Raw genomic sequence first — 12,483 nt, forward strand, 5'->3', positions numbered from 1 at the left:
GCTCTTCCCATTTAGCACATCCGTGATTTGACACTGCAGCTCCGGCGATGGGTTGTGGTGAGGTTTTGTTCATTAACCAGTGACGACGTAAAGCGCTCCCATGAGTAACTGGCCAGCCGGGTGCCGGAGGGCAGCACCTTTCCCACCGCTGCTACTGACTCTTCTCATCACCTCGAACGCGTCCTTTAATTTTTTGGGGCACAACCAGCCCCTCTCAGCACCCCGGCCATGTTATTCACTCCAAGCCCGCGGGATGCTGTTGCCCAGGCAGCTGCTCTCCTGCGCAGCAGTGCAGACAGTGTCCGCTGCCCCATCATCCTGGCCGCCAGGAGGCACCCTACGGCCACAGCCCCATCTCCAGGAGGGTGCTCGGCCGCAGATTCACCATTCCTTGCCTGGAGAGCACGACCTGGGACTGCTATTACTCGCACCGGGATTATTTTAACCCCAAATCCTTACTCTAAAGAGAAGCTCCCATTTCGATGTATGGGATGGTGCTGGGTTTGCATTCAAATCAAGGGAGTGGGGTAACCCAGCCTGCACAGAGAGTAGTCTCTTGAGAGGTATACAAAGATGCTTCATAATCCCAAGTGAGGTAGCTGAGCGGCGCGGTCCTGCTCCCCGACGGGAAAGGACGTGGGCTGTAGGCGCTGGAGGTAGGATGCCTCTCGGGGCCTCCTGGCCCCCAGCCTCCCCCCGACAGGCACAGTTTCTTAAGACAACCAAGTTCCTACTTGGTCATCAGAGCACCAGGATGGAAAAACAAAGGCCGAGGGCCCAGAGAGCAAGCTGCAGGAGAAACTGCACCCTGGACTTGCACCCTGGGCAGATTTCAGGCACTGGGGTCTTTCTTTTTTCTTTTTTTTTTTTTTTGCAAGTGCAAAGACTGGGCTCAGAGTCAGAAGAGCCAAACCAGCGGGGGGGGCAAGGCTGGTCTTAAATTTTCATGTCACTTCATCTGCAGAACATGCTGGGAACCCATCAGATACATAGGTGAGAGAAAAATTGCGCTTGGGTTTGTCTTCCAGTGCACTGGTAGGACACAGCTGGGCACAGCTGGGCTCAGAGAAGGTCTTTCATGATATCCGAGGGCAGGGCTTCTCCCACTACATTTGCAGCGCCCAGGCCTGACCTCTTCCGTGTGACAAGCACCATCACCTGCACCGTCCTCTTCAGCCCTGGCTGGCAAGCGGCTCCATCGGCCAGGATAGCCAGGGGAGCGTGCCGGGGAGAGCTGCCGGGCTCCTGGGGGAGTTTGTAGCACTTGGGGTAGTTACTGAAACACTCAAAAGTGTCATTGCAGTTTCTGCAAGCCCCAGGGTGGTCACCGAAGCCTGGGGACGGGAAGGGCTGGAGTGTGGCACTTGGGCAGCCGCAGCAGAAGAGGGTGCGGATGGCCTGGAGGAGCACCATGTCTTTGGAGAGGAACTTCTGGAAGTTGGGCTTGAAGAGCAGGTACACCAGGGGGTTGTAGAGCGTCGATGACTTGGCAAAGACGGCCGACAGCACAAAGGCCAGCGCTGGCACCTGGCTGGCATCACCGAGGACTGCCCACAGGGCAACGATGGCATAAGGGGTCCAGGCAGCCAGAAACCCCAGGCACACAGCAATGCTCAGCTGGAAGGAAAGGAGATGGAGGTGGCGGTGCCGTGAACCTCCTGTGGCACACGTGGGATGCTCATCTCCCCCAAAACCCAGCCTGATGCTGACAACCACTGCCATGTGTAATGGGACCCCGAACAGTCAGTCACATCCCCAGGGAAAGGTGCTCAGCCTTCTGGACCCGTCGCACCGGAGCATTGGGGTGTCAGACATCAGGGCAGCAACTCAGCGCATCCCAGCGTGGGCACCTAAACCTGCACTCACTTCAGGTGTCTCGTGCCCCGTCCCACCTCAGAAACTTGGGAATTGCCTCAGCCTGCCACAGCAGAGGGGTACGAAGCCCCCAGCGACCCGGCTAGGACCAGGCCAGTGTCGGACTCCAACAGCCTTTTGGAGTCTTTGGTCTTGGCAAGTCTTTGGCAGCCTTTGGTCTGCCAGGGCGCAGACCGACAGAGAGGCTCTGGAAGTGGGCTGTGCTCAGACCCCCCTCCTCTAAGCAGACACGAACGTTTCCTTTGAGGGCAGGCTTGCAAGCTGTTTTCTTTCATGTTTGGGTTTTTTTTAAAGCTATCCACTTTTTTTTTTTTTTTTAAATATATCCTTGGTAAATTATAGTATTAGCTTGTAGTCTGGGGAACAATGACTCATGCAAGCTCCTTTTATGATCTTTTCAAATGTAATTTAAAATGAAAACTCCTCCACCTGACGGCTTTAAATGAGGAGAAATGTGTTATTACCCACACTGGTACAAACACCCGGAGAATTCATCAGGAGTGGCAGACACCGCTGACTGGCAGAAGGGGTTCTGCCGCCTTCACCTGCCCACGGGGCAGTGGGCTGGGGCAGGGGACACCTCGAGACCCCCGCACCACCCCGGGACCACAAACCACCCCTACCTTCACGACCAGGCTGTGCACGCTGCGAGCTCTGCGCTGGGGGGATGTGTGCTGCCTGACGGCTCTCTGAGACACCCGCACCGTCCAGAGGATCAGCGAGTAGGAGACGAGGATGAGGAGGCAGGGGAGAAGGTAGCAGAAGATGAAGAGGGCGAGGATGTAGAGCGTGGCCTCCCTGCTCGAGGCGTTCCACGTGATGCAGCAGGCTGTCCCATAGGGCTCGGGGCCGTAGCTGCCCCACTCAGCCAGGGGGGCCGTGGCAAACATCAGGGCGTACGCCCAGACGCACAGCAGCAGCACTCCGGCGTGGCAGGGAGAGAACTTGTTGCCTGCGGCAGAGGGATCGGGGTGAGGATGGCTTCCCATGGGCGAGGGGGGGTGGAGAGAGGGGCTGTGACCCCGAGGTGCCTTCACCTCCAGCGCTGGGGACGAGGCCAGCCACGCTGGGACACGGCAGGGCAGGAGGTGCTGGGGACAGCACAGCAGCGCTGCAGCCACGGCGCGGGCAGAGCCATGCCAATGCTCTCCCCAGGGCCCCGGACGCACGGGCATCCTCGCGTACCCTTGGGCAGGCGGACGGAGCAAGGAGTCACAAGAGACATAAGGGTTTGCCCCAACCCACGCAGCGGCGCAATGATCTGAAGCATTATCACTATCAGTTATGATCCAACACGGGTTATTGTGGTTCTTTTATCTGAGAAGAAGCTTTTGAGGAGAAATACCTGCCCAATACCTGCTGGACCCACGGGCAGGGCGGAGGGAGGGATGGAGGGATGGAAGGAGGGAGGGATGGAAGGATGGAGGGATGAAGGCTGCCTGGCTGCAGCAGCCTGAGCACGGGGCAGGCAGAGCTGGCTCCAGCACTGCTCAAAGCCACCCCAGACACTGTCATTTGAAGGACGGTTTCCTCTCTGGGAGACTGAAGCACTGGGGGAGGTGGGGTTTTATCTTTTTGTCTCATCCCCCATCAAATCTAAAATGCCCTGATCTTCTAAAAGCTCAGTATAAAGTGCTGAATCTTCAGCCATACACAGGAGTAACATTTTTCTTTGAAACTAAGCAATTAAAAGCCCATTGAGATTAGGCATTTCCTCACAGAAAACGGGGAGATAAGCTCCCCGTGCCAGGCTGCCAAGCGCTGGCTCAGCTAGAGAGCAGAACCTGCGCAGGGAAAAGCCAGCAGCACCTGGCTGCCTTTTAACAGCCAGCTTTTATCTTTATCTTTCCTTCCACTTTTTTAGTGATCTCCTGAGGTGCTGTGGTGGCACATAACCAAGGTGACCCTGCTCCAGCATCACCCTCCGTGCACTGTGAGCTGCTGTGGGCAAAGCGTGTTGGCAGTTGGCAGCAGCCACAGGCTCGGGGCTGACGGGCAGCGAGCGATGGGAGAGGGGGTGAGGATGCGCCCTGGGGTGCTCGTCTGCAAACCATACTAATACCTTTGATTTCCCATTTTATTTCTATTTTTGGTCTTTAATCCCAAGTCTATTCTGAAGATACATGCTAGATGGGAGAATTGGCAGCTGAGCTGAGGAAATTAAGAAGCAACTCCAAATAGGAGGAGCTGTAGATGCGTAGGGGACATCCCCATGTCCCCTGCTTCCCCAGGTGCTCTCCGCACCGCATGCCCTCTCCAAATAGCTGGTGCCCAAGCTTAGACCTGTAAACATTCGCATTAGCTCTGCGGAGGAAGTCCAGGTGAAAACAGGGCTACAGAATTGAGCTATAATACTGCAGACCCAGCCCTCCTGTATTAGTTATTTCAGTGAATTAAATACATTTGGCCTGTGGCTCTGCCACCAGGGACAAGGGAAAGCAGCTCTTCCTCGCACTGCCAGAGCTTGTGGCTCCCCAGACACAGAGTCTGCACTAGTCTAAGCTCAAGCCTGTGCATGGACATTCAAAACCCTGCAACCTGCTGTGAATCAGCAGCTGGGGCTTTTCTCCAGAGGGGGGACAACCTCCTTGACGCTTTTCTAGGTGATGTTCCTGAGCCCCAGAGTGAAGCAGAGGATGGCTGAGATGCATCATGGCCATGGGCACAGGGTACCGGGGCTCCATAGCCCCACGATGGTGGAGGGGGGTGAATACAGGAGTGATAAAAGCCTTCAGAATCCGCTGCGCCACTGTATTGACTGGGAATAGGTTGCCCTGGGGTAAAGGTTTCCCAGAAGAGGTGGATCTGGCCCATAAAAAAAAAGAGGGTTATGTTAACAGAGAGGGGTGTAAGGATAGATCAGATAACGCATCCCAGCACCTACCATATGCTGGGTAACAGACCTTCAGGCAGCAAACCGTGCTGAGCACCGTCAGGCTGGTGAGGCTGCACAGCCCGAACAAGACCCCGCAGAAGGCGTAGAGGGTGCACACCGCCTGGTTGAAGAGCCACCTGCAAGGGAAAGCCTGCGGGGAAACCCAGCCCTTCCCCTCTGCCCGGGGCGGCTGCCTGACAGCCCCTGCCACTCGGCTGGACCAGGGGTTTTCCCCGTGCTCCCTGCCCTGCAGGAAGGCTGGGTGCTTCCCAGCCCACTCTCCTGGCGGCAGTGGGTGGTGGGGCCTCAGCCACTGGTCCCACACCAGAAGTAAAGCCGACTGCGGGTAGGGTGGCTGCAACGGCTGCGTGGATACCAGCGCCTGATTGCCCAAGAAAGCATGGGCATGATCTTGCCCCTAAGTTGTTCCCTGACCATCCCAGTGACAGGCACAGATGGAGCCATGGGTGCGGGAGCTGCCCTGATTCATGCCAGTGCACACCACTGCAGTGCCCGTGCCATGTGGGTGCCAGCTCAGAAACCCACCACCAAACCCCTTTTAGATAAACCAGATAAACCAGAAGGAGAGGGAACAGCAAAGCAACCTGCTGTGGGATGGATGTCTGTGAGGGTACACCGTGCCCCAGTGCCACCAGACTGACTCCCTGGGTCCCTGTGGACCCCTGTCAGGGATGTCCCCACTTCAAGACAAGGTTTGCAAACTGCACCCAGGGCCATTGGCCAGTGCACTTCCACAAGGTACCTGTGTGCAAAGCAGGAGGAGGTGGCCAAGGGGCAGAGCGTCACTGTCATGCTCAGGCCACTGATGGCCAAGTTGACGATGAAGAACTCGGCAGGCTTCAGCATGGACCTCTTCTGATAGGCCACCAGCAGGAGCAGCGAGTTCCCAGAGAGGGACACGATGCCTGTGGAGAAGGCAGAGGAACAGTGCTGTCTGTAACAGTTGGGAAAGGAGCCAGGATCATCTTGAGATGTTTGGAAGCAAACACCGGAGATGTCTACAGAGGGTGGAAAGGGCTCCAGGCTTCCCTCTCCGGAGCGGGCTGAGCAGGGGAGCCCACGGGACCTGCAGAGCTCTGTGAGCACATCTGGAGCTGCTTTACATTGAATTTTATCCCTTCCCCTTCCTGAGATCCCACAGAGGTGTTTGGTAGGAGGGCAGTGATGGGATGAGACTGCAATGGGCTCCGGGTGCAGGATCTGGCCAGACTCACTTCTTCCATCTGGAAGGAGCAAGGGGGGCACTTCCTTCCAGCTAGATAAATAACAGGAGCTTTGTGCGATTGCTCTTCTGATGTGAGGCCAAGGAGCTGGGCCCCTTCGCCTTTTTAATTTCTTTCTGGCAATGTCACTCCTGTGAGTCTGTGTTGTCCAATATCATGGTAACAAAACAAACAAGAAGAAAGACATTATGAAGATCAAGGAAAACCTAGACTAAACAAAAGAAGGCTCTTTGTTTGCTATTAGTGTATTTAAACACAACAGTGGTGATTAAAATTTTATAACAAGGGGTTTCTCTCTTTTTTTTTTTTAATTATGTAATTGTGCTTTCATTGGAAAGAGGTTTCAGTGTCCTCAGAAGGGGAATCTTTGCTGCTCTTGGGGCAGGTTGGGTAGGATACGAATTTCTCCCTAATGGATTAGGCTGTAAATTAATCATGGTAAGAACCAGCTTCCAAAGCTGCTGAATGGCCAACACTTAAAGTTACTCTCAGGAACAGGATTCCCACACGAGACCTGGCCAAATCCAGGGCTTTGGAGTTGCTGGAGGGTAGAGTACTGAGATGTTTGTCCTTGTTCCCAGCCTCATGAGGCATTTTTCCCACAGAGCTAGTCTCACATCTGTACTAAGTACACTTGATTAGCTTTACTAACTAGGTGCCTACAGGACTGCTGGCAGTCCCCATGACATGAGCATCCCTTGGGTCCCCCATCTTCACAGGCATGAAAAACTCTGGCATTTGGGAGACAACTTGCTCAGGGCTCAGGAAACTGGAAGGTTTTTCTCTGCCCATGAATCACTTCTGGCTCACACCAGCCAGGACTAAGCCACCTCAGAGCACATCCCAGCCCCTCAGTTTTGCCCGCTGGCTTTCTGGTGCCACTAACTCCAAATCACGGGACACTCACCAGCATCTTCTGCTGAAAGCAAAGGCCAGCTGGAGGTCCAAATCACCTTCAATAATCATGAAGCTGGTGACGCTAACAGAGAGTCCCTGACACATCAGGTGGCTGCAGTAGGAGTTACTGCACGCCCCTGAAAGGTTGCTCTTCAACTTCCAAATATTTAAAAACATAACTGGTACTTGCAGTTCCCCTGAGAGAGGAATGCCACCATCAAGCTTTGGCCAGATCAGCCTTTTGAGTAACGGTGGGGAGGGCTAATGTGGGAAGGGCCAGTTTGATTATTCTGCCAACGAACTGAACATTTGTGGAAGCATCTGTGACTGCAAAAGGCCTGAACGTCTCTGGCAGGCAGGAACCTGGGCAGCCCGCAGGAGGGGGAGAGGTGTAACAGGCTGTCTTTCCTTACCAAAGACTAAATAGAGTGTGCCAAAAATCAGGTCTTCTCTCTCCGATAAGGTGGAGATGAACACCGAGGCATTGGACGCATTTCCCATCTGCAAAGCGAGATACAAATACAAGTGAGAGTGCATTTTGGCTAATCAAGGAGTGCTCATCTTCCTCGCTCTCCAGGGAGGACAGCTCTGCAACACGCTCCTGGCACGGTGCTACAACCAAGCCAGCAGCATGCCACCCCCCCCGGCCCCACCGCTGCAGGAGGTGGCTCCATTAACGCTGAGCAGCGCTGACCCAACCGGCCGGGCAGGGGGCGGCTAACAGGATCAGGCTGGTAATCTCACTTGATGACCATTTCTCCAATTAGAGATGTTACTGATTAGCATTAGTCTTTGACTGATTAGCATTAGTCTTTGGATCTAAATTTTCTTTGCAAGTCTCAGCCATGTGCTGACTGCAGCAGGCGCTGCACGTTTGGACACGGGGACCGGCTGACCGGAGCTGGAGGCTTCGTGTTCTGCAAAGTCCCCCCACCTCCTCCCAGCTTACCCCGTCCTTTGTGTGCCTCTGCCTGTCCCTGTGTCCACATCAGCAGAGAGACTTGGCCCGAACTCACTCTGCGATGCAGCCAAGACCTGTTCATGTGCCATCCCGGCGGCATATTAATTGCCTCTGCTGTGAGACGTGCACAGTGTGTGTGAGGAGGGCCCATGCAGACAAGGGGACTCGCAACAAGCTGTTCATCAAACCCCGCCCCAGGAGACCCCACAGCTGGGGACAGAAAGGAATTGTCACCCTGATCACCACCGCTCCTGACTGGGACCTTCCTTCTCCAACTGCAACTGAATCCGATCCGTGCTGCCAGCAGCGCAGGCGGTGGAGAACTTGAGGGTGAACACATGTATTAACAACAAAAAGAAATAGTAGTAAAAAGTCATTCCCTTTCTCAGGGTCCCTGACTCAATCACGGAGTTTTATCGGCCTAATTAGTTTCTCTGTTATTTCATGCAGCTGAGCCAAAGGTTCCCAAGTGCTTAGGAAGTTAATAGGGGGTAGTAGAGCAGAACAGCAGACGTGTTTCGGTATATTCACTCCCTTCACTGATAACAAATAAATGGAAAAATATTTTGTTCAGGTGAAGAAAAAAAAAAGAGAGGGGGCGAGAGAAAATAATGGTTTAATTATATGTTTCAATAGCTGTTAGCTTGCTTGCTGAGCTGTTTAATGCACGCGGTATTCCTGCCGCCTTCCCCAAGGTCCCTACCTGCACGCTGCGGGAGAACCGCACGCAGTGCCATGCCGGGGAGCAGGGCTGGGCAGGGGAGGCAGCGGGGGCCAGCCACCGCATGGTTTGACCCTGACAAGCAGCAATGGGCTGCTTATTCCTGCTCCATAGCCTAGTCTTCATGGGGCCACGTTGCGAGCTGGAACGGGGAACAGATTTGGCCTTATGAGGAGGAGGTGAATAACACCACTATTCCCAGCACAGATCCCAGCCTGACCTCCAACTGCTGTGAGGCGGCTCCGGAGCTATCGCATGGATCAAGAGCCGTGGGAGATGGAGCCTTTGCCTCTGTGAGTTTTGCTGACATGGACTTCACAAACAGAACAACTACCCTTGTCATCTGTACCCAGGTGAAAATGCCCACATCACGTCCAAGGCTGCATTCAGACAGATGGAGGTAATTACTTGAAGTATGAGTAAATTAGCTTCGAGTGTAAATGCATTTTAAGACACTAATTGGTGTTAAACTGCCAAGAGATCCTGCCAATAGTTCTTCATTCTCTGTGTTACTGGCCCATACAGCCAAGTACTGATGGACCACGGTTCATCTGGCTTACTTCATGGCTTTCTTGGGTTAGGCGGGCACACAACCTATGGGATGGTTACAGCTCACTTGCTGCTTTTCAGTCAGTCTGTCTCAAGCATCTGATGTTAAGCAATCAAATTTCTCATACATCCTTACTTTTTATGGTCGGTGTCTACATAGCATAAGTATGATGGAGTTGCCCCTGCAGGCCAGGCAGGATGCTGGTTAATTTAGTTAATGGCAGCTGCAATGGTCATCCATGGTTCTCAATTCACTCAGCTGACCTGCTGGCCTCCCTGCCTGCTTCCTGCTCCCCTGATGAACGCAGACGGTGGAAAGCAAGAGGACTGCTCTGTGCAAAACAGTCCCGGCAAGTATGTGCTACACAGAAAGGGGTGTCACACACTGAAGACAGAAGGAGCAACAGCACGCCAGGTTTTGGCTCGCTCGCTCCAGTAGACATGGCCAAAGCCCTTGTGCTGTTGGCAAACTCTCACATCCTTGAGACACGTTTTGCCCAGGTTACTGGTTTGACAGCTTGATGCAATTGTGATTTTAAATTAAGCTCCATTTACATCATCCTGCTAAACTGACAGAGGCTCTCCAGAAGCTGTGCAGCACACTTGCGTCCTTCCCCAGCTCATCCATTGGCTTTTGGTGATGAGAAAGAGACACTGTACTGGTTTGCAATGTCTCACCCTCCTGCCTGGCTCTGGAGAGTCTGGTCTGTAGCACTGTGTGGACATAGTGAAGGCAAACACGCACAGCCGGGAGGTCTAACCACTGTTGTTTGGGTTTCCTAGTACAAAAGAGCTTCCTGCCTCAATCTGTACTTTCGGAGAGATGACCACCACACCTGGGATTTTTCCAATCTTTTGTTGAGCAAAGCAAAGTGTTCATTTAACAGCAGCGTGTGCTTTATCAAGAAACTAAACTCCAGCTATTATCTGCCGGCTTGGAAGAGGCTGCTAGCCCTTGGGGTTTGATGTGCAAGCACCCATGGGAAAAAGCGCCAAGCAGTGGGATTGCCCAGGCGGGCCGACAGCCACACAGCTGGTTTGCTACTTGAACATATCCAATGTCCCCTGTCTTGTTACCAGTACGTACAAATACAGCACAGCCATTTCTCATACATCCTTACTTGTATTTATGTACAAGCAGTTTTGATGTTCAGCATTAAAAATTCATTACCTTTTAATAATTCCTGCTAAAATATGTAAGGAAAATATTAACATTTGCATCTTAGAGGCTTCCTACTTTAAATAATGCATTGTTGGTGTCAGAGCAGCAACTTGATTTGGAGGACTTCTCCTTGCCAGCCCAGCACACATTTTGCGGGTACGCACTCGCCTGATTGCCTTTCCTTACGCTTTCCTGGCTGGTGGGCATTGGTCTCTCGGTCCTGCTTTGGCACTGGGGTAGCCTTGGACCACCCTAACACATTTGAATGTCCTCATTTGCGTGATATAGTTCAGCTGCATCACTTTGCTTTTCTTAGCAAACATAATTCACAAGGTGCTTGCTTTACATCCCTCCTACCCTCTCCCTATTCGTCACGCCTGGTCACAGTGCAGAGCACCAAGCGCTGTCAGCACAGCCCCACAGCAGCAGAAGTTGCTCACGAGAAGGTTATGAGGAGTCACTGTAACCTCCATCTGCTTGCTTGGGCTTTGTAACTGCTCTGGGCAGAGTGCAGAGTCCCTGGCCATCCCTGTAAATGTCTACACCACATAATTACCAGGGCAATCGAGGTTGGAGTCTTAGCAGCAATGGGCCAAGATCCACCTTGAGCTCTGCTCAGAGGGAGAAAGGTTTAGGCAGGGAACCAACCCAGCTAATATAAACTTGGGATGCTGCACGCCATTCCTCAGCCTGCAGGGGATACCCAGGGAAGCAATTCACTGCCTGATTTTTTTGCACTTGCACCACACTAAGAGCACCTCAGAGTAACTCGGTTTGCTCAGCTCGCCACCTGCTCGCAGGCTTTCACTTGCAGGCTTATGTTGAAGGTGATTGTCCCCTCTCTGTGTCCTCAGCATGACTGATGGCACCTGCAGCTCTGGGAAGCTCATCCCTGCCTGCCCAGCTGAGGCACTGGGATGTGCTGGTGTCCAGACGGGGTGGCCTTTCCCGTTTGCTCCCTGGGTGCTTGGGGAATCAAATCGACAGGAATCCTGAGTGGAGCCCATGAATCCCAGAGGCACCAGCACAGAGGTGACACCAGGCAGCTTTAAGCTGTCCCTCCTCCCCCCGCTCTGTGCCAGACCCATCTTCCAGCACATTTTAAAGCAATAGCAAAACTGTTGCTACCTGCTGTGGGAGCTGGGTAGCCCCAGGCCCCGTGAGTTCGGTGTGCTCCCTCTGCGAGGGCAGCCTGCAGAAACCAGCCCAACCACTGCTCTCCTGCAGCTCAGTGCAAGCCACGCTCTGGCCATCGAGTACACACTGCTTGATCGCAGAGAGGCTACAACATCATTTAGGAGGTGAGCACAGAGCTCAGCAAGTGGGAGATGATTGTTTTCTCCCTTTACGAGATCAATCATTTCAATAAAAGGGTGTTCCTGGTACTGACCCTGCGACGTGAACCCCTTGCAAGCACTCCAAGTGCTTTCGCACCCAGGATTGAAGCCGAATCTCTCCCTTTATTGACTGTCCAGTGGAGACTCGGGTTCTCCCTTGAGATTGTCACTGACAATCCCGACTTGTCGGACACAAGCACTGGAAATCCCTAGCAGGAAAAAGGGAAACATTTCCCAACCTTTCTTCACCTGCTCTGTGCAAACCTTCTCCCAAGCCTCAAATCCTCACCATACTACACGTTGACTCTTAAAGAATACCAAAATAAATGGGGCTTGTGTTCAGGTTTTGTTTGAAACTCTGGGAGTCGTTTTATCTTGAGAAAAAGCAGCAATGGCAAATCTGGGCGTTAGTGGAAGACCAAAGTTTGCCGGCTGCACAACAGACAACTAGAGGAGCTAAGGCTTTAACTGAAGGGAGCAGGCGGTACTGACGGGATATTATCAGACGAATTTTCTCCATCACAAGGAAGCAGAAAAGGTTGGAGCCCAACTTCTCCCTTTTTCAGGCCACCCTCTAAAAGCTTTGTGAGGAAATGGGCTTTCCTCCTCACCAGCACATGCAGGAGCAGACAGGGCAGGGTGAGAACATCACTCTGATGCCTACTCATAATTGGCAGGGTGAAAAAACTGCTTCAGAGTATTTAATTTCACAGCTAACGAAAATCCAATCTCAATGTGCTTTCTATGATGAATGTCCTTAGGAGCCCACCTCTCCCTTCCTTGTGTGCCAAAGCATTTTAATCGATGCTAAGGTTAAATTTATTAGAAAACCAGCAAGTTATTAGACCCACAGTATGACACT

General features: G+C 52.9%; 1 protein-coding gene across 1 annotated transcript; it reads right to left on the bottom strand.

The window, feature by feature from the left end:
• Window positions 1-1,062: 1,062 nt before the first annotated feature.
• On the bottom strand, window positions 1,063-7,392 carry LOC104293930 (opsin-5-like). Its single transcript, XM_009893483.1, has 5 exons — window positions 7,305-7,392; window positions 5,514-5,676; window positions 4,760-4,887; window positions 2,499-2,827; window positions 1,063-1,617 (listed from the first exon to the last, which is right to left on the bottom strand). The coding sequence occupies exons 1-5, from the start codon at window positions 7,390-7,392 to the stop codon at window positions 1,063-1,065; spliced, it is 1,263 nt and encodes a 420-aa protein (XP_009891785.1).
• Window positions 7,393-12,483: the final 5,091 nt, after the last annotated feature.

This window comes from Charadrius vociferus, unplaced genomic scaffold, assembly GCF_000708025.1.
Source record: "Charadrius vociferus isolate BGI_N301 unplaced genomic scaffold, ASM70802v2 scaffold259, whole genome shotgun sequence".
NCBI lineage: Eukaryota > Metazoa > Chordata > Aves > Charadriiformes > Charadriidae > Charadrius > Charadrius vociferus.